The sequence below is a fragment of the Podarcis tiliguerta genome (genome assembly GCF_965153285.1).
Source record: "Podarcis tiliguerta genome assembly, chromosome: 14".
Taxonomy (NCBI): Eukaryota; Metazoa; Chordata; class Lepidosauria; order Squamata; family Lacertidae; genus Podarcis; species Podarcis tiliguerta.
In genome coordinates this window covers 43,986,138-44,006,486 of record NC_139547.1, presented here as the reverse complement: position 1 = coordinate 44,006,486, position 20,349 = coordinate 43,986,138, and the positions used below count along the sequence as shown (strand labels likewise).

General features: G+C 45.7%; 1 protein-coding gene and 1 long non-coding RNA gene across 4 annotated transcripts in view; one reads left to right on the top strand and one right to left on the bottom strand.

Annotated features, from left to right (window-relative positions):
- Positions 1-7,590: 7,590 nt before the first annotated feature.
- Positions 7,591-11,671, bottom strand: LOC310664587. The gene is made up of 3 exons (XR_014504979.1): positions 11,615-11,671; positions 8,457-8,543; positions 7,591-8,330 (listed from the first exon to the last, which is right to left on the bottom strand). It is a non-coding gene; the product is annotated as an uncharacterized lncRNA (long non-coding RNA).
- The window catches only part of USP22 (ubiquitin specific peptidase 22), a 101,363-nt gene continuing 92,312 nt past the window's right edge, over positions 11,299-20,349 (top strand). For 2 of the 3 annotated variants that reach the window (XM_083413582.1, XM_083413583.1), the window contains exon 1: positions 11,370-12,594. In XM_083413582.1, the coding sequence (XP_083269708.1) occupies positions 12,469-12,594 (126 nt within the window). In that variant the 5' untranslated portion in view covers positions 11,370-12,468. Of the gene's footprint in view, positions 12,595-20,349 lie in introns of all 3 variants that reach the window. The other variant, XM_083413581.1, reaches the window with a different exon arrangement.

Genomic DNA, 20,349 nt, shown 5'->3' with positions numbered 1-20,349 from the left:
ATATCACTCCATCCACTCAATTCTCACTTCAGTAAAATACTCTGAACATTGGACTAATTATCTGAATCACCAATAATTGTCCACAGAAACATTAAGAGCCCCCCACACCCGAGCCCTTCACAGGAATGAGCAGAATACAACCCTATAGTAAAGATTGTATTCCCCATCCTGCAGTTCTCTCAGATCACTGCATGACCTGTAATCCCACCTCTCATGGTCACCAGCGTCACATCTGCTGCTCAGCCTTGCTTGGCATCAGATAACTGCTGTCAGCCCAGCACCGCCACCTGCCTGTCTGTAAAGTTGAAACTGCAGCTCCCCCAGGGCATTCCTCCCACCCCCAGCTGGATGCTCCATATGGCAGCTGGCCTTGCGCTCATAGCTGCCTTGGGACTTGCACTGACTCAGGAGCAAACCTCTAGTTTTAACAACATTCACAATTAGAACTGGAAACTCTGCTAAAGCAAAGCAAAATATGCAGGGCATAAATCACCCAGTACCTAACATCCCTCAAGTGGGTTGGCTGCTCTCAGACAGTATGATGGTGTAGTGGTTAGAACGGTTGGACTAAGAGTGGGTAGACTCAGGATCAATCCCTGCACAGCCATGATGCTCACTGGGTGACCTTGGACCAATCATGCTCTCTCTGCCTAAACCATTGAGCGTCTTGGGCTTGCTGATCGGAAGGTCGGCAGTTCGAATCTGCGCAACGGGGTGAGTTCCCATTGTTCTGTCTCAGATTCTGCCAACCTAGCAGTTCAAAAGCACACTAGTGCAAGTAGATAAATAGATACTGCTGCGGCGGGAAGGTAAATGGCATTTCCGTGTGCTCTGGTACTCGTCCCGGGTGTACCGTTGAGCCAAAGCAGTTTAGTCATGCTGGCCACATGATCCAGAAAGCTGTCTCTGGACAAACGTCGGCTCTCTTGGCCTGAAGCGAGATGAGTGCCACAACCCCATAGTCGCCTTTGACCGGACTTAACTGTCCAGGGATCCTTCACCTTTACCTATCACACAGCCTAAACACTCACTTAAAAATGAAAATAACAAGGCAGCAGAAAGCATACAGTGCTACCTCGGGTTAAGAACTTAATTCGTTCCGGAGGTCCATTCTTAACCTGAAACTGTTCTTAACCTGAAGCACCACTTTAGCTAATGGGGCTTCCCGCTGCCGCCGCGCCACTGGAGCACGATTTCTGTTCTCATCCTGAAGCAAAGTTCTTAACCCGAGGAAATATTTCTTGCTTAGCGGAGTCTGTAACCTGAAGGGTCTGCAACCTGAAGCGTATGTAACCCAAGGCACCACTGTATTTTTTATGCAGCAACCCAATGTCTGAGCAGTAAGAGACACCAGCACTTGCCGCACCAGGGTTCAGCCACAACTGTGGGAGATGAAAACTAAACACAGCAAGATCAGCCATGCACTGGGAAACTGCGATTGACTGCACCACGTCGTTGGTTGTGCAGACAGTGAAACAAACATATTCATAAGCATCACATTGATTATGTCTGTATGGTCGGGCTGCAGTTGTTGTGGCCTCTCCCGTTTTTTCCACTGCATCCTCATCACCTCACGCCATCTGAGCAAACGGAGCTCCTTTGACGGAGCTTCCCTTCATTTCGTACAACACCGCAGCGTTCCCCAGACAATTGCCGACGGATTTCCTGAGCTGCAGAAAATGCTCAGCCCTGCAGAGCTTTTTCTCAAGGATTCCGCCCTTCCGCAACCTTCCTTTGCAGAGTACAGGCATTATCCGGGCGAGGAAGCGCGGCGCGCTTTGCCCATGAGATGGCGCTTTGGATCCGTGGTTCAACTGCAGCTATTTCTTCCCAGCGAGCCTTTAAAAATAAATAGATCTCGCTCTCTCCTCCTTCTGCCTCCCTCCACCATCCCTGTGGGGGGATACTTATTGATGCTGGAGAGAGAGGACAGGTATAATTGGATGCTACGGTGAGCTAGCAACCCACCCACACTTGCCCCCACCCACCCCAACCCGCCAGCCTGCTTTTTAAAGCTCTGGCTTTCAAAGCATGTATCGATGCTGTTTTGCTGCGGTACGGGATTGAATTCTTTCCATGTTTTTCTGTTCCCACAAGGAAACAGCTTCAAAGACGACGGCGGAGGGGGAAAAGAACCTCCCCCCCCCCATCCCCAACCTCTGATGGTGGCAGCAGGGCAGGCCTTTAAGGGAAGTTTAAAAATGCAGGAAGGCAACCATTGCCTCTTTCTTTGTGAAAGATTAAAGAAATTTAAACTAGCAGCTAGAGGTTTTTTTTTTTGTATCTGCTTTTAAATTCAAGAGAGGAGTGCCTCGTCAAGGTCAATGTGTCTTCCTGTTTTGCAGCCTCCCTCCCCTTTGCAAGACTCCGCATTGATTTTCACGAATGCTTCCAGCAGGTAAAGGCGTTGGAATGGATTGCTGTCAACCATCCACGGATTTCAGGTCTCTTTTCCCTCCGCAAAGAAGGCCATTAAAGTGTTTATTCCTCTCTCCAGGATCATTGTGGCAAGGAAATAAAAGTCTGGATTTTTTAATTTTAAAAAAATTAACTATCATATTAGCACCAAGAAGATGATCCGAGACATAATAAGGCAAACACTGTTATACAAGGATGATGATTCACAAATGATGGAACATGCACCACTTATAGCACATGGGGGCCCCAAAGCACACCCGTTTCTGCTCAGCAAGGCTGTGATTTCACCAGACACTTAAAGCACATTACTTCCTCCAAAGAACGCTAGGAAATGTCGTTTCTTCAGAGTGCTGGGAATTGTAGTTCTGTGAAGAGTAAACTACAGTTCCCCAGATTGTGTGGGTGTCTGCTTTATATGTGTATGTTGCATGTACTGTACAGCCTATTCCCTTTACTCTGAAAGTGCCTTTGTTTTTTTGCGTACGAAAGTGCATCTTGTACCTTCAGCACAGCCAGGATGCTGCCCCAAGACCACCAGCCTCAGCTGGTCCCCACCTGCCTACCTGCTTTCTTAATTTATTTGTTTTATAAAACCTGTGTGGTTGCAGGGGGAAAGTCAAAGCGGTTTGCAACAAGAATAAAACAGGAAAATTATTGGCAAAACCAGTTTAAAACAACTATTTCAAACCTTTGTAAAACAATAAAAACCACCAATAATCTAAAACCGTAAAGATTCTACGTATCTGGGTAGGCTTGTCTAAACAAAAATGTTTTAAGCAGTTGTTGTACAGAGTATAGAGAAGGTGCTTGCCTGGTGTCAATAGGGAGTTCTAATGTGTAGGCGCTGCTGTACTAAAAAAAAATAATATTTATTACAAATGCAGAACACGTATTATCCGGCACTTGTCACACTGTCAGTTCAGGAGATTGAAGTGGTCGAATGGGTTTATATGGGGTAAGGCAAACTCGCAGGTAAACTGATTCAGAATTGTTAAGGGCTTTTTGTTGTTTAGTCGATTAGTCGAGTCCGATGCTTCGTGACCCCATGGACCAGAGCACGCTAGGCACTCCTGTCTTCCACTGCCTCCCACAGTTTGGTCAAACTCATGCTGGTAGCTTTGAGAACAGTGTCCAGCCATCTGGTCCTCTGTCGTCCCCTTCTCCTTGTGCCCTCAATCTTTCCCTACATCAGGGTCTTTTCCAGGGAGTCTTCTCTTCTCATGAGGTGCCCAAAGTATTGGAGCCTCAGCTTCAGGATCTGTCCTTCCAGTGAGCACTTAGGGTTGATTTCCTTCAGAATGGATAGGTTTGATCATTTTGCAGTCCATGGGACTCTCAAGAGTCTCCTCCAGCACCACAATTCAAAAGCATCAATTCTCTGGCGATCAGCCGCCTTTGTGGTCCAGCTCTCACTTCCATACATCACTACTGGGAAAACCATAGCTTTTTTTAAAAAAAGATTATTAGTTTTACATACTCCATACTTCAATTACATATTATATTTAACTTTACAGTGAGGCCCTATCCCACACCCCTGAAAGGGTCCCGATTTGAGCAGGACACCCCACACAGACTGTTCTAGTGTTTGTGTGTTGTGTATTGAGTGGCAAATAAAACAGCAGTGAAATCACAGCACACCTGACCATAGCAAAGCTACCACAACAGCTTTAAAGAATGGTAGGGAACCTGTGGTCCTCTCAAAAGTGCTGGACTACAATTCCCATCATCCCTCACCACTGGCCATGGTTGGGATTGATGGAGTCCACTAACATCTGGAGGCCTCCTCATTCTAAGCGCACACACCCCATTTATTTTAAAGCGGCCATAAAGTAAGTTATGCAAAATCAAGTCCATCTAATACAGTGGTGCCTCACAAGACGAAATTAATTCATTCTGTGAGTATTTTCGTCTTGTGCATTTTTTCGTCTTGCAAAGCACCACTGTGTATTGACGGTTTCCCATAGGAATGCATTGGCAGTTTAAAAAAAAAGACGCAAGAAGTTTCGTCTTGCCAAGCAAGCCCATAGGGAAATCTGTCTTGCGAAGCAACTCAGAAAATGAAAAACTCTTTCGTCTTGTGAGTTTTTCGTCTTCCGAGGCATTCGTCTTGCGAGGTACCACTGTATATAGAAATACATAGCAATGTAGATATATAAAAATATACAGAATCAACCAAGTGCTTTATAAAGCTTCAAAAATCATGCACAGAAGTGCCTGCAGATTTTAAAGGCAGCATTTGCTATCTGGATAAACAAAGCAGAAAGGAAGCCAATGGAAATGGATGCATGCTAACAGTGGGTTTTAATAATAATAATAATAATAAAGACCTGATAGGGACATCAATTCAGAGATTGGTACCACATAATCAGGCGTATTGTCCTTGGTACAGAGGGACAGTTGCTGTGTTTGAGAGATTGAATTGAATTTACTTTCTGAATTAAAACACACACAGAGAGAGAGAGACCTGGATGTCTGGAGATTCCTCTTGAGCCCGGCATGAATTGCTGTGGTCCCCAAAGGACCGTGGAACCATGTGCTCAATTGCAGGCAGTGAAATCAAACCATGCATTAGCAAGTCCTTAATGGGTTTGCTCAGTGAAACCCAGCTCCCTTCATTAATCAGGAAAATCCTGAAAGCTAATGATTTAAATGCTGGGAATTAAGACTTACTGATTACTGGAGCTGGGGGGGGGGGCGGTTGTTTGCCTCCCTGTGGAGATGGGGAGGGGGGAATAATTTTTGTGCAGGTGTGCAACATGATAGCCTGAGACTGCTCAGTGCAGGGACCCCTGATCCTCAGGTCGCTGTTTTAACCACATGTTTTGTATGCTCTCTTCTCTGTGTGGCTTAAAAAAAAAACCGGAAGGTGGGGAAATCCCTGATATTTATTCACATACTAACATTTCACAGGTCTTTGACACATTTCCACATGTAGTTTCAGAGCTGCACTTAGGAAATTTGAGACCCTGAGCATTTCTCCGATGAAAATAGGGATGTCCCATCCGATAATGATAATTTTACTATTTATACCCCACACTTTTTGCTGGGTTGCCCCAGCACTCTGGGCAGCTTCCAACATATATAAAAACATAATAAAACATTAAACATTTAAAAAACTTCCCTATACAGGATTGCCTTCAGACCACTCGGGGGTTGAATAACTCCATACCTTCCAACATCTCCCCAATGAAAATAGGGACATCCTAAGGAAAAGTGGGACATTCCAGGATCAAACCAGAAACCAGGATGGCTTCTCTAAATTAGGGATGTCCCTGGAAAATAGGGATGCTTGAAGGGTCTGGTCCTGTGCCTCTTTCAATGGTAATGCGTATCTTCTTTCAAACTTATTTCAAAATGTGTAAGCAGGTGCTGCTGAGATTGGTGGTTTTACTGCTTGCTCCAGTGAATGGGGCCTGCTTTCTTGCCCCCAAATCCTGTTCTGACTACACTAGGAAATTCCAGGCTTCGTTAATGCTCCATGGCCTCAGATCCACACCACACATTTAAAGTCCATTCAGCGCACATGGCTTTCCCCCAAATAATCCTGGGAATTGTAGCTGTGAGAGAGGGAAGCTACAGTTCCCAGGATTCTTTTGGAGGAGTCATGTGCTTTCAATTGTTGTTGCTGTTGTTGTTATGGAATAGGACATCCCTATTTTCATTGGAGAAATGTTGGTGGGTATGGATGCTGCCATCGTCCCTCTCAGAAGCCCTTCTCTGTGTGCCCCACCCAAAGGTGACTACACAAAAATAGGCCTTTCCTGCGATACTCTCCTCAGGGAAACGCGGCTGGCACCATCATTTTAAGTTTTCAAGCGCCAGGCTAAGACATTTACATTTTCTCTGACCTTTGGTAATTAAGTGGGCCCCTATGATGGTACTCATTTCTTTAACGGGGTTGCAAAGACTTTTCCTTATTAATATGTTATTGCGTGAGCAGTTTATGTCTTTTTGCATCTATTGTTTTAACTTCTCTGGTTTAAATCGTTTCACCTGTAGTATTTTATCTTGTCGAGCAGCTTTGAAACTTTTCCTTTTGTATAAAGTGATTACCGGTAATTAACACCATTAAATAATCACAATATACTATTTTTACTGCGCTGTGGGACAGGGTTTGGAATGTCCTCCTCAGGTGACGAGGTGTTTTGGATCAGATAGGCTGCCATCAGTATTGAGTTAAGAAGATCTAGCTCTGTAGCCAGAATCTGGGATCTTGCATCATTTGATGCTGTGTTCGATTCATGGGCGAAAAGGTAGAGTGTTAATCACAAAACCTGCTCCCTGCCTCCAGTGTTAGACAAATCACGAAGGCTTACGAAGAAGCGTCCAGAGCTGTTTGTTCCTTTGACTAAAGAGTTAACATCACAAACGTTGCATGAGCTTTTACTGACCTGCTTCCTCACAAAGAGGTCTTTTCGTAGCCAAACAGCACATTGAACAAGCCGCATTTGCAGGGAAGAATTAGCTGGTGGTTGATGCTGTCATTCCCAACCCACAACATCCTTGCACAGGTCGTTTCCCCCCGTAGCACCATCAGGACAGGCTTTTGGGGAACGCGTGTCCAGGGCTCCACTCAGCAGAAGGAACACAAGGTCCCCCAAATGCAGCGAGGCCACCTTACCATCTAAAGAGCTCTTCCCCCAAGTAAAAGCGCTGAGTCCAGAGTCTAAGATTACCATATTTTTCGGCCCATAGGACGCACCGGCCCATAGGACGCACCTAGTTTTTTGGGGGGGAAATAAAGGAAAAATTGTTTATCCCCCCCCCCCAGGTGCGCTGCGCTAAGCCCGAAGCTTGGGGCGTGCGGAGCTCAGCGCGCCCCAAGCTTCTGGGTGCCGGCAATGTCTCCGCTAGCCATGGGAGAGCCACGCGGCTCTCCCACGGCTAGCGGAGCGCTGTGCTAATCCCGAAGCTTGGGGCGTGCGGAGTTCAGCGCGCCCCAAGCTTCTGGGTGCAGGCAAGCTCTCCGCTAGCCCTGGGAGAGCTGGGTCTCCCACGGCTAGCGGATAGCTTCCTGAAGCCTGGAGAGCGAGAGGGGTCGGTGTGCACCGACCCCTCTCGCTCTCCAGGCTTCAGCGAAAGCCTGCATTCGCCCCATAGGATGCACACACATTTCCCCTTCATTTTTGGAGGGGGAAAAGTGCGTCCTATAGGGCGAAAAATACGGTACCTCTGCCTCTCTCCACTCCAGCCAGCCTTACACCTGATCTGGAAGCCTAGCAGGAGTGTTGGGAAGGAACAGTCAACTGTAGAAGTGGTGCAAGAGGGAGGCAGAATTAATAAAAGTCCATCTGCCTTGTTGTCTCCTAACACACTGCTAATTTTTCAGTAGTTTCAGGATTTCTTCAGTATGTTCCCCAAGGCCTAGTGGTGTCGATTTGCTGCCTCCCCATATTCCCTCCGCCACCCCAACATTAGGCCTGCCTCAGCAAGGTAGAAACTTTTTTCTGAGCCCAGGTGTAACTTCAACAAGCACAAACCTGCAGACTCCAAAATAAACAGGAAGGCGGCTGCGATGTGACAATTAACTGCGTGACAAAAACATGCCACTGTTTCCCCCTTGTTTTTTGTTTTGACGGCTGTTCAGCAGTATTACACTTGCCTTGATTGTATGCGTTCAAATGACAGGCAGGTATTTGCAGAAACACACCTTGGTGTATGGAAAGATTGTGGTTGAGGACCTGGAACAATTCTGAAAGTAGAAGTCGCATGGAGCTCTGCAGCGCTCACAAGAAATACCGTACTTTGAAGGTGCAAGCTTATACTTGCCTGCTCAGAAATACATCCTGATGAGACGTACTTCCCAGAGACGTGTATTGTGTTTACAACCTCAGCCACAACAAATATGGAACAGGGCAGCTATTGCCATGCAAAATAGGGAGTGGCTCTGTCCTGGCTGGTACTCTTCTACCCTGTAAAAAAAAAAAAATAGCACACTTGCTATTTACTAAATGCATGGTGGCAATCTATTCAGTTCATTGCAATCATTCTGTCTTTTCCAGGAATGGTTGCTGCTGACATTTTTTAAGCTTGCTGACCTGCATTCAATAGCCAGCTCTGCTATACAGGTATTTAGCAGGTGAGGTGAGGGACTTGAGTGGTGATCTCAGCGTACCCAAGGACAGCTGAAACAGATTGTTTATATTTATTTAAATAATGTACAAACCATGCTTCATTAAAACATTGTGGTAGTGTACAAAGATGAAATAAACAAAACCCAAAGCATAAAAACACTGTTGCACACCACTCTAATCTCCAAGCAGTGCAAGATTCCAGGGGTTACAGGTGCTTACCCCGGGTTCGTGTTTCCTTTTGGCAATGAGGCACAGAGAAGATTGTGGTGTCATTATACTATATGTTTTATTTACACGTATAGACAACCTGAGTCTGTGATGGAGGGTTTCATAGCATCAACACCCCAAAGCTTCCTGTTTCTGCCATAGCTGCAGCTTTGGATTCAAACAGAAATCAAATATTGTTCTTTGACCCTCTCTCAAACTTTCTGCTTTACTTCTAGGTCACATCACTGCTACCTCTGCAATCTCTGGCTTTATCTCCACCTATCTGCTGTCTCCCACAGAGCCCCTTAATGGTTCATCACCCAGGCTATCACCTCACCAGGAAACTAGCTTGGCTTGATTAGATTTTAGCACTTGTTGGATCTAGGGATTAGAGGGGACTGGCACTCGCAAACTCATAACAATACACTAAATCCATCTGTACAGCCAACAGGAACAATGTACAACAATGCTACTCTGAAAAAGTCTGGTTGATTAAAAATAAATTAATTAAAAATTGAATTGTTGGTGCTATCCTAAATTCCAGAGCGAGCCTGTCCCAAAGTAGTTTGTTAAGGGTTGTTGGGAACTGTAACTCTGCAAAGGGTAAACTACAGAGCCCAGAATTCTGAGTGCTCCGGAAGTGTTTTAAAAGTATTGCTTGTACTCAGCTTCTCATCCTAGCCCACCTCTCAGTATTGTTATGAAAATAAAACAGCCCTATTTACACCACCTGTGGCATATGCCATTATTGGAGGGTGGCTGGCATAAATAAGTTGTACATTAAATGTGTGGAGGTGCCAAAGCAAAACATGATCTCCAGTTAAGGCAGGGGTGGGATCCTCAGCCCCTACCCAGGTGCCTCTTTCCAGACCTTGGGACCTTTCCGCAAGCCACAGCCTTCACTGGCCCTGCTCTGCACAGTCCTTGAGGATTTTTGCAAGGCTGAAAGATGTCCTTGAATTGTGCCAGGATGAAGAGATATGGTGTGCTTATCAATCAGAAGTTTGGAACCGTTGACTTTTTTATGGCTGGCATCTAGTCTATTACAGTGGTGCCTCGCAAGACGAAATTAATTCGTTCTGCGAGTTTTTTCGTCTTGTGAATTTTTCGTCTTGCGAAGCACGGTTTCCCATAGGAAATGCATTGACGGTTTCCCATAGGAATGCATTGACGGTTTTAAGAAAAAGGCGCAAGACGTTTTCGTCTTGCGAAGCAAGTCCATAGGGAAATTCGTCTTGTGAAGCAACTCAAAAAACTCTTTCGTCTTGCGAGGCATTCGTCTTGTGAGGTACCACTGTACACAAGTAGTCATGTCTGTCGCTCTGCTCACTTTTGCTTCTTAACCCACCACTGGAATGTGGCTCTCAAATGGGAAAATGTTCACCACCCAGGCATTTAAAGGACCCCCCCCCCCCCAGTGGCAGGCTAAGGGGGAAAACCCACTCCTCCTTTACCTGAGATTCTGGACAGCCATGTCTAGCCAGGGGAGACAAGAGGGCTAGATGGATCAAAGGTCTGGTTCAACAAAAGTGAGCTTTTTATGTTTACATCACAGGGCTTTGAAACACAAGGGACATCTTATTAATCACACCACCAAACCCTCAACCCACTGGAGGCCCCAGGTACTAACTTTGTGCTAGTACATGAAGGCATGCCATCATAAAATTTGTGTTAAAAGTCTTTGAGATGCCTAAAATACTATTTGCTGTTTGCTGCAATGCACTAAACACTCCTACCCCTGCGGAACAAGAACTCTGCTGCCTTATTAACTCCGAATGCACTCCTGTATTTTATAGGCAAACACACATATATACATACACACAGTACTGTATATAGAAACTATTATATGTGGGGCATGGTTCAGGAGGGCGGAGAAACGGCTCTTCCCGCTACTGTATATGTTCACACCACCCGAAGGAAATCCTTTAGATTTAACAAATGCAAGGCACAGCGGCGACGGCAGGGAGGGAAGCCTCTACTCTTCCATTGCTCGTGTGAAGGAAGAGTTGCCCAGGAGAACACAAAAACAGCACGTGGAGAACCACAAGGGAGGCGGCAGCAAGGTCGGCTGGGTGGAGGAAACGCAATTGCCCAGCAGGGCTTGCTCTGGCTGCACTGGTGTGTCGGCAAGCGGGGCTGAGGTTTGAATCTGCAGAACCGGAGCCGGGCAAGAAGAAAACGGGGCATTTGACAAGGGCTAATTAAGCATCATTCTCATCATCCAGCTCAGCTCCTCCCTCCTTGCAAGGAATCACTGGGGTAACAGAGAAGCTGCAAAGTTAAGCGGATATGACAGCAGCGGCGCTCTGTGCCCCCCCCCCATCCCGCACATCCTGCTTGCTGCCTGCGGGAAGGCGGCCCCTTTGCCCTGACATCGCTTCCCCAGCCAATCCGCAACCCGGTGACATGAGAGCGGCGGGCGGCCCCTCCAATCCACAACCCCGCACCGCAGCATGTGCTCCTTTCCCCCCTTGCCCTCCCCCTCCTTTTCGGTTTCCCAACTTCCTTTGTCAATCAACGGGGCCCGAGGGTGGGACGGGCCCAGGCGAACCCGCCTTTTCTTTCCCTCGCCTCCTCCCGCTGTAAGGGAAGGCGGCGGAGGCCAATGGCAAACGGGAGAGGGGAGGGACATAAGCCGACGGCTACCAATAGGGCCGCACCCGCCGGGCCTCCTTGCGGTTCATGGGCGAAGCGCTGTTCTCTCTCTCTCTCTCTCTCTCGTTTTTCTCTCTCTCCCTCTCCCCCCCTCCGCACCCCCGCTCCTTTCCTAGTTGGTTTGTCCCGCTACGGGCCTGGCGGGGCTTCGATTGAGTTCGCTCCGTCTTTTGAGGAGAGGACCATTACACATCGCAGAAAAGGGGTGGGGGGCGAGAAAGGGAATGAGATGAGAGAGAGAGATTTAAAGAGACACGAACCCCGGCGAGCTCGCGAGGCTGACTGACTTGAGGGGGAACCGGAGGCGAAGAACACACCCCTCCGAGCCGGCCGCCCAGCAGCGGCACCCGCGCCCCTCGCCGCCGCCGCCAGGGCTTCCCCCTCTCTCTCCCCCTCGTCCCCGCTCCTCCTTCTCCCGTGAGGCCTCCATGAGGTAGCGCGCGGCGGCGGCGGCGGCGGGCAGCGAAGATTCTCCTCAGCCCGCCTCTCTCTCTTTGCCCTCATCTTTGTGGCGCTCTGCCTCCTCAGTGGCGTCGTCGGCGTCGGCGCTTTGTTCGGAGCAGCCGGGGGCGGGGCGGGGTTGAGGCGAAAGCGGCGGCGGCGGCGGCGAGGAGGCGGCGGCGGCGAAGGAGAAGGAGGAGAAGAAGAGGCGCAGGAGGAGAGTGAAGAGGGAGGAAGAAGAGGAGGAATCCGAGGAGGAGGAGGAGGAAGAAGAGGAGCCGCTCCCCTCCCCCCCTCACGCCGCCCGCTCCCCTCCCCCTCCGCGCACCGCCACCACTGCAGTCGGCGGGGGCGGCGGAGGCCGCGCAGCAGCCCTGAGGGGGGTGGCGTCCCGCAGTCGCCCCCCTCAGCGACGAAGGAGCCAGCCAGCGGCGGACTGAGGAGACCCCTCCTTCCCCTCCCTGTCGTCCCCACCACCCCGACAAGATCCCTTCCTCCCGTCCCGGCTCCCCTTCCCGGTCTTCGCTCCCACCCAGCTCCGATTTGGGATTCCCCCGCCTCAACCTCCCCCCCCCTCCACCCCCTTCGTCTGCTGCTGCTTCTTCCTGCTCCTCCCGCAGCCTAGCAGAAGCCGTGCCGGCGGGGCGGGCGGATTGATGTGGGGGGGTCTGACATGAGTCCGCCGGCCGCCGGGTGCTGCCATGTGACCGGCTTCAAGGTGGAGAACTGGAAGCAGAACCTGAGGGTGATCTACCAGTGCTTCGTGTGGAGCGGGTCGGCCGAGACCAGGAAGCGAAAGGTAAGGGGGAGTAAGCGGGTTTGGGGTAGGTGTGTGTATGGAGAGAGCGACGGGCGCGCAAATGGCCATGCGAACCCCCAGCAGCAAAAGCGGGGCAGGCACGGCACGGAGCGGTCCAGGCAGATTCTCCCTTTAATTCTCGGTTGCTGCGATTCCCCGCTGGGGGGCAGGATTCCTCCCTCTACACCCCCCCCCATTTCCAAAATATGCATTTAGCTCTTCCCCCACGGGATCAGTCCCGCATCGCTTGTCAAAAATTTCTGCTCTGCCCCTAAACCCGCTTTTATTCGGCCGTGGGGAGAGCAGGAGAAGGAATGCTGATGGGGCTCCCAGTCCCCAGACGTCGAGGCTTTGAAATATGGGGGTGGCCGAAGCAGCCGCCGCCTCCTTTCCTGTTGTGGGTGTCGGAGGGCGTGAGGGTTTCCCGGAATCGGACAACTGCAGAGCACGCCTGGGAAGGGGAGGGATAGAGCAGGAGGGGAGGGAGAAGCGAGAGCTGCCCAGACAGGGCAAAATAGCATGTCCGGCCTGCTTTTGTGCACTTGTGGGCTCCCCCCCCCCCTTGTGTGTGTGTTCGGGTAGGGAAGGCATTGCTGAGGTATTTTCTTCAGACTCCCTCTCTCAATCGTGGGCTGTGTTTGACACGGAAATAGCTGCCTTTTTAAAAAGTTAAGTGGAGGAACACCGAAAAAGGGGGAAGTGGCTTTCTGTAATCCTTGCCCCCAGCGGGTGGCTCTATCGAGCTGAGTTACTTATGAAGGATGGTTTGGAGGGGGTAGGAAAGGTGGGTGGGTGTAGGCTGCAGAAGGGAAGAGGAAGGGGTGGGGTTGGGGGAGTGGGATGGGCGTGGAGAGGTCGCCCTGCGGTTTGAGCAAGTTATTGGGGTAGAAGCTGTGACTGGACTTGGAGTTCCTAGGCAGGCAGAGGAAGCAAGTCCTGTTTCCAAGGACACAATAGGTGGAAATGATTCTGCACACCATTGATGCATGTGATTTCTTTAAAAAAAATAATCTTAAAAATCGTATGGGACAGCATCTGAGTGTGTTAGGGGGGGACCAAAGGTGTATGTGAGGGAAAATGGAATTTATACACAGAGATGGGAAGTGCTTCGGTCACACTTAATTTCACTGCACAGTTAGTCTAGAGGGAATTCAAACTAAATACAGTATACACTGTGAAGAAAAACTATCTCTGTTGCTTTCCTGATAATTCAGTTCTGTAAACATTTCTCTGTTACATATGTTCCCCCTTCCTTCTTTCCCTCTCCACTAGTCTCCAACAGCTTTTTGAGTGGGTCTTACTCATAGTACCTCATGTAGAGGTTGATGAAATCAAGTTTTGCAAACTGAGAAACAACACAATCAGTAAATCAATGGTACAAAACATATACAACTGGAAAAATACATTTTTATAAATTCTAGATGTCAAGTCAGTGCCAAACATCTATGTGTCAGGAATGAGCAAATTTCAGATTCTGATGTGCTTGAGTTAAATTTTTTTATGTCAACTGAATATAGTGATTTATACCAGTGGCTTACATGAGAATGGTATATGTTAGATTTGTGTAGTGTTATATGGAGGACTATTTGAAGGGATATATGGGAAGGTTAGGTGCTTACTGTTGCTGATTTGGTGTCAGAGAGGCAGGCATTTCTCTTGGTTTGATGATGCAAGAAGTATCAGTGTACCTGCTTTTTTCATGAAAATAACAGCTACTACAAGTGTGTGTTTCAAACCTAATGATTACTTAGCTGTTTGTAGATTTTGCATTTTGGGAGTTTGTTGTTTTTATGCACCATTAGGCCCTAAAACCTGCCTGCAAATTACCAAGACTTGGTCTACATATGCAGCAGAATGGGATGATAGAGTGGACTGGACCACTTCAGACTGCAGAAAACTAGCATCACAGGGGAAAATATATTAGCCCACACCTCTTTTTGCTAGTTCTTTTATATAGGAAAAAATCATAATTCATATAGGTAAAATTCATAAATATGAATATTTGCTTGCGTTTCAAAGGGCTACAGTTCTTCTACCAGTTTTTCTACCTCTCATTGTGCTGCAGATTCAGATAATTGCATTTAGGATTGGGTCAGGCAATGCTTTGTATCTTTTGGGATGGTTCAAAAGAATGAGTTTCTAAATCTTACTACGTTTCTTTACACTAATAATTTTTGAAGTACTTTGACACTGTTGAGGGAAGTAATACAATAATGGTTCTTACTATAATGTTGGAGGCAGAGAACAATGTTAATGGCTGTTATAGAGATCTTGCACAATATTTAATTTGAGCCTTTTTCTTTTTAAAACTGCCATAATTTAATAATTTTCTTCATTTGTAAGCTTAGGCACTAAAGCCAAACTTTTGGAATTTCAAGGAAGGTTGCCTTTTGTTGATTGCACCCATAATTTCATCATGTAGGGTGGAGGGATAAAATACGTATACATTTGATGAAGAGGAAGCATTTTCTGCTCAAGTAGCCTAATAGCTAACCTGTTCTCTAGAAGGATGCTGCAGTGTTGGAGTCAGTAGATGTTTATTTTGGAGGCCATTCTTCGCAGGAGAGATTTCTACTGCTTTATTGTACTTGGTATGCAAAAATGGAAAGAAAAAATAGTGTAAATGGGTGCTGAGATGGTTGAGGTCAGGCACTGAAGACTCAGTGATGGGAAAGGAAGCATACAATTGCCAAAATCCGTCTCCAGCAGTATTGATGGTATAAGATTCAGTAATTAAAAACAGTCCTTGTCAAAGGAACACAGCCTTGCAAAATTACATTTTACTCTATGGACTATCCAATAAAGAACTGAAAGATTGTATCATTTGATTTTTTGATATCTGCTTCCCTGTTTTATTTCTTTCTAGGCTTTGCATCTTAAAAATCCAGATATCAATATAAACTGCAGGGGGCAGAAAGTGTCAATTTTTGTTTTCCTACTCGACTGCCAACATTGCTTATTGCCTTGGATTTTGAAAGGCTGTTTCTGTACTATGTTGCTACTTTTACTTTCCATTATTCTTCCCTGCTGCCACCAGTTAATGCAGCTTTGGTCTTAAATTCTTAACTCATGTTTTTATTACAGAGAAAGAAGGCTGTTTTCCGCATTAATTTTTGTACTACTGCAAGTTACTATGTCATAAAAACTGCAACGTGTATAATTTTTAACAATCTTTGCAAGACAAGAGTTGAGTGCAGGTGACACTCAACTTATGCAGGGGTTACATTTCAAGGATATTGTATAAAGCCAAAATCGCCAAAACACATTAGGTGCTATAGTGGGTGGGATTGCTATAGTATTTTGTGTCTGACATCCATCCTCTTTTTAATTTTTAAAATTATTTTTGCCAAGCGCGTGAAACTGAATGTGCACAAGTTAAATGCATGTAAATTGAGAGTTGTTCGTAGCTTGAGAATCTGGAAACTGCTCAGATCTCAATCAAGACAGTTTTATTTCATATGTGTTTTGGGCCAGTAATATTTAATTAGAAATTAACAAGAATTGCTAAGTGGACATTTGGTGTATCTAACATAGTAAGATCGGTATGATTTTACAAGTTTTAGAAGTGAAAGGATTGCCTAACTAAAAGCACATAACAGCTACTGTAATTCAGTGGCCTGAATGTTAGATGAACTATGATTATCATTAGAAAATCTGCAAGGCTTGTTTAGAAGCTAGGCCTCTTTCTTTTAACAACCCCTTCCTCAGACCTGTTGTGGCACTGCATCACCTTGGCTCTATGTAGAATTTAGATTTTTATTGACATTGGTATTGCACAGTTTAACTGCATATTATATATATTATTTTGGATTAGTTATGGATATATCCTTATGAGACAAGAGTAGTAGTTCTGTTGCAGAGGTTGTGGAGGGGACTTGCATAAGCCAGAATAAATCTTGGCTGTTGCTGGTGTTTACTATAGGGAAATGTGCATAGCCAAACTGCACTACAAAATGACATGAATATCAGCAGCTTTGTATATGTAGACTATGATTTTGACTTTACAACAGTAAAACAAAGTTTCTATTAAATTATGCCAAACCTGAAATGGTTTTAAATAAAACTAATTGGTATGTGTACTGTTGTGTACATGGTTTATTTTGTAATTACTTAAAAATGACAAAAACTGGTTGAGTGCAGACCACAATTCTGAATGATTCTAAAGCGTTCATTTAAAATGGAAATAAGCCTTCTACTTTCAACAGAATTTGATTCTGCAGAAGCTATTGTAACAATGGCTGTGTTCTTTTACCTACACCTGTCCAAGAACACTCCTTTGCCACCATTGCTACTTCTTCATTCTGTACATGATACACATGCATATACTTGCTTCTTCTCTCACAGTGCTCCACCTTCTTGCCTAGCTTCCAGCTATTTCCATGTTGCCTTTCTTTCTCTTTACTTGACAAGTGATTTTCACAGTAGCTGTATAGTCATGCTTAGCTGGTTGGTGGTGTGGGTGTGATGGTATTCTGTGCTTTTTAGGACTTCAGTTCCTTTTCCTCACTGGAGTGCAAGAGGTGGGCCCACTTCCTCTCATGTGCTACCATCTTGAAATGTGTGAGGCAGCTGTATTATACATGCTTTCTTGTTAGATCTCTCTCTCTCTCACTCACTCACACATACAGAGAGAGAGAGAGAGAGAGAGAGAAACATACATATACAGGCAACTCCACATTTGCACGTGTTTGGCACTTGTGCGACTGCTGACGTGTGTGGCATTTTTCACACCAGAAGGGGGTGGGATGGGCTTATGTATGTCCCATGGATGTGCGTGGTGCCTTGGAACGCAAGCCCTGCATAAAAGGGGAGTTGCCTCTATATAATTCTTGTTTTATTATTGAATTTGGCCAGTTCACAATAAGGCTAAAAATCTGACTAGCTGAAGTCAAGAACAGGAAACTAACAGGTTCAGTTTTGTTGTAAGTGCAGTAGGAAGGTAATTTGGGGGGGGGGTGAGGGAAATATTTGGCCAAGTGGTAGGTATCTGATGGTTTGCGAGTTTACTGGAAAGGAATGAATTGGCACCAAAGTTTAATAAGAAGTGGCTAATATATTTTGAATCCTCAAATCTCGCATTGGAAATTTATTTTCTAGCAGTGCAGATTTTTGAGGCTTACGTTGCTGTTGGTACATCTTCATATCCTAAGGATTCTGAAGACTTGTTTCTGAATCACTTTGTTATCAGAAGAGTGACGTCAATAGAACTGACTGGGAATGAGCAAGTTGAGTTAATTTGTCAAATCTGCCTATAACTTGGAGGACATGTCAGTTTTCATTCTGGAATGGATGGTGAGTTTTGGTAATCTATTTATGACAGATGTAACACTGTCCCTGATAGTGTAAAGAAATAATTCCTGGGGAGGCTTATTGTGTGCTTTGTACTTTCAGCACTGCAGGATGTTTTGGTTTCTTGTATTTCTGTAGCTGATGAAAAATAAGGTTAAAATGCCAGTTGATTGTTTACCTATTATTTGATGGAACATCTGAGCGCCTGACAACTGTCAAATACAGTGGTACCTCGGGTTACAGACTTAATTCGTTCCGGAGGTCCGTTCTTAACCTGAGGTACCACTTTAGCTAATGGAGCCTCCCGCTGCCGCCGGTGCGCGATTTCTGTTCTCATCCTGGGGCAAAGCTTGTAACCTGAGTTACTACTTATGGTTAGCGGAGTTTGTAACCCAAAGCATTTGTAACCCGAGGTACCACTGTACCCGTATGGAGGTAGCAATCTACCTTTTTTTAGTTGCAACAAACTCTTGTCTGATAGTAAAGGCATAAATAAGTGCTCCTTTCTCCTTAGTGAAAGTTTTATTCAGGAACAGGTATCGTATTTTAAAAGCTCTTAACTTCTCCCTCAAATGTTCTGTCTCTCCGTGGTTAGCTTTCATTTTAAACAACATTTTTGATTGTCCACAGATTGAAAACCTTTTTGGACCCATGGGCACACTTGGATTTTAAGAGTGCCCTGGATACTGCTCAGTCTGGTTGTTTCTCGCGCCCCTTCCCAACAGAGAAAAAGAGAATGCATACACACTCTTTGCTTTTCCATGAGTATGGGTAAAAAACTAGTTCCAGTAGAATTTTCCTCTTGAATTTGCAAGGTTTTAAACAGAATCTCCAAACACTACCATCAAATTAAAGCTTGCATGTTTGCACTGCATAGTCAAAAATAAAAACACAGAAGATCAGGATGGATTTTCATGAATTTTACATAGGATGACAATAGAAGCTCCAACAAATTACAGATCCCACCTGTGCCCACAGAGGTGACATGTTTGGTGATGGTATTAAAAAGAGTCCTGGTAAAAACTGTGAGGATTCATAAGGATCTGTGTCTCTAATCTATGTTTTTGCATCATGGTAGTGCTGGAAAGCATAATATCTATGATTTTCAATGGAGATAGACATGATCTGTGATTGGATGCAGGGGGAGGGTGGGAACTTGTGGAAAATTATGCATTTTCAATAGGATCAGTTTTATTAGATTTGATGCATACTCTCTCACACACCATCTTTCTCTGTTCTTTGGCACTTCTCTCTCTTGACTTCTACTGTACTCCACCTTTGGCCTTCTTGCTTCATTTTTCTCCCTTCACTCCTACTTCCTTCTTTCACTTTTTCTCATTTACTCAGGTACTGATCTGAGCCTTGAAATGAACTGAAGAAGTGAGAAAGGGAATCATTCTTCTGCACCTTCATCTCCATGTGCTTTTCAGGGATGGAAATGGGGAAGTAACCACCCTTTGTACCTCATTATGGAGGTAAAAGTAGTGGAGAGAGAATTAGAGGCTTAATGGGCACTAGGGGAAGTCCTCAAGGGTCCATGGTGTACATATGTACTACTTTGGCAATTCCATGTTTAGGCTAACCCATGACTTCTGAATGAAAGCCAAGAAGAACTATTTGATTCTTGAATATTGTTGCCATTCAACTGTACAGTGGTACCTCGGGTTGCAAACGCTTCGGGTTACAAACTCCGCTAACCCGGAAGTAGTACCTCGGGTTGAGAAGTTTGCCCCAGGATGAGAAAGGAAATCACACGCCGGCGGCAGCGGGAGGCCCCATTAGCGAACGTGAGCCTCAGGTTAAGAATGGTTTCGGGTTAAGAATGGACCTCCGGAACGAATTAAGTTTGTAACCCGAGGTACCACTGCATTTGCATTATTCAATTCTATTTGCATCACTTTGTTTGTCCAGTTCTTGATAATAGTAGCTTAAAATTTAGTTGCATTGTTTCAACATCATTAACAAACTTAATAGTGAACAGAATTGTATGAAAGAAATTGATGCTATGTTACTTTACCTGTCAAATATTTGAAGGAGTAAATTGACTTGTTTTCTATACCAGTTGTAGATTGGGCCTGTCCAAGCAACTTTTTTTAGGAAATGCTAGAAATGTTATTGGATATCGATAGATATTTCTTGTGTTTCATTTGTGTTCTGTGTGGAATTATACCTTGTAACTTGGAACAAACCTTTGTTTTTAAACATAGCAGTAGTTGGCTCCTGGGGAAAAATGTGGCTTCATAAATCATGTAGGCCAGGGGTCAGCAAACTTTTTCAGCAGGGGCCGGTCCACTGTCCTATGCCCCACAAATAACCCAGAGATGCATTTTTAATAAAAGGACACATTCTACTCATGTAAAAACACACTGATTCCTGGACCCTCCGCTGGCTGGATTTAGAAGGTGATTGGCCGGATCTGGCCCCCAGGCCTTAGTTTGCCTACCCATGATGTAGGCTATACTATGC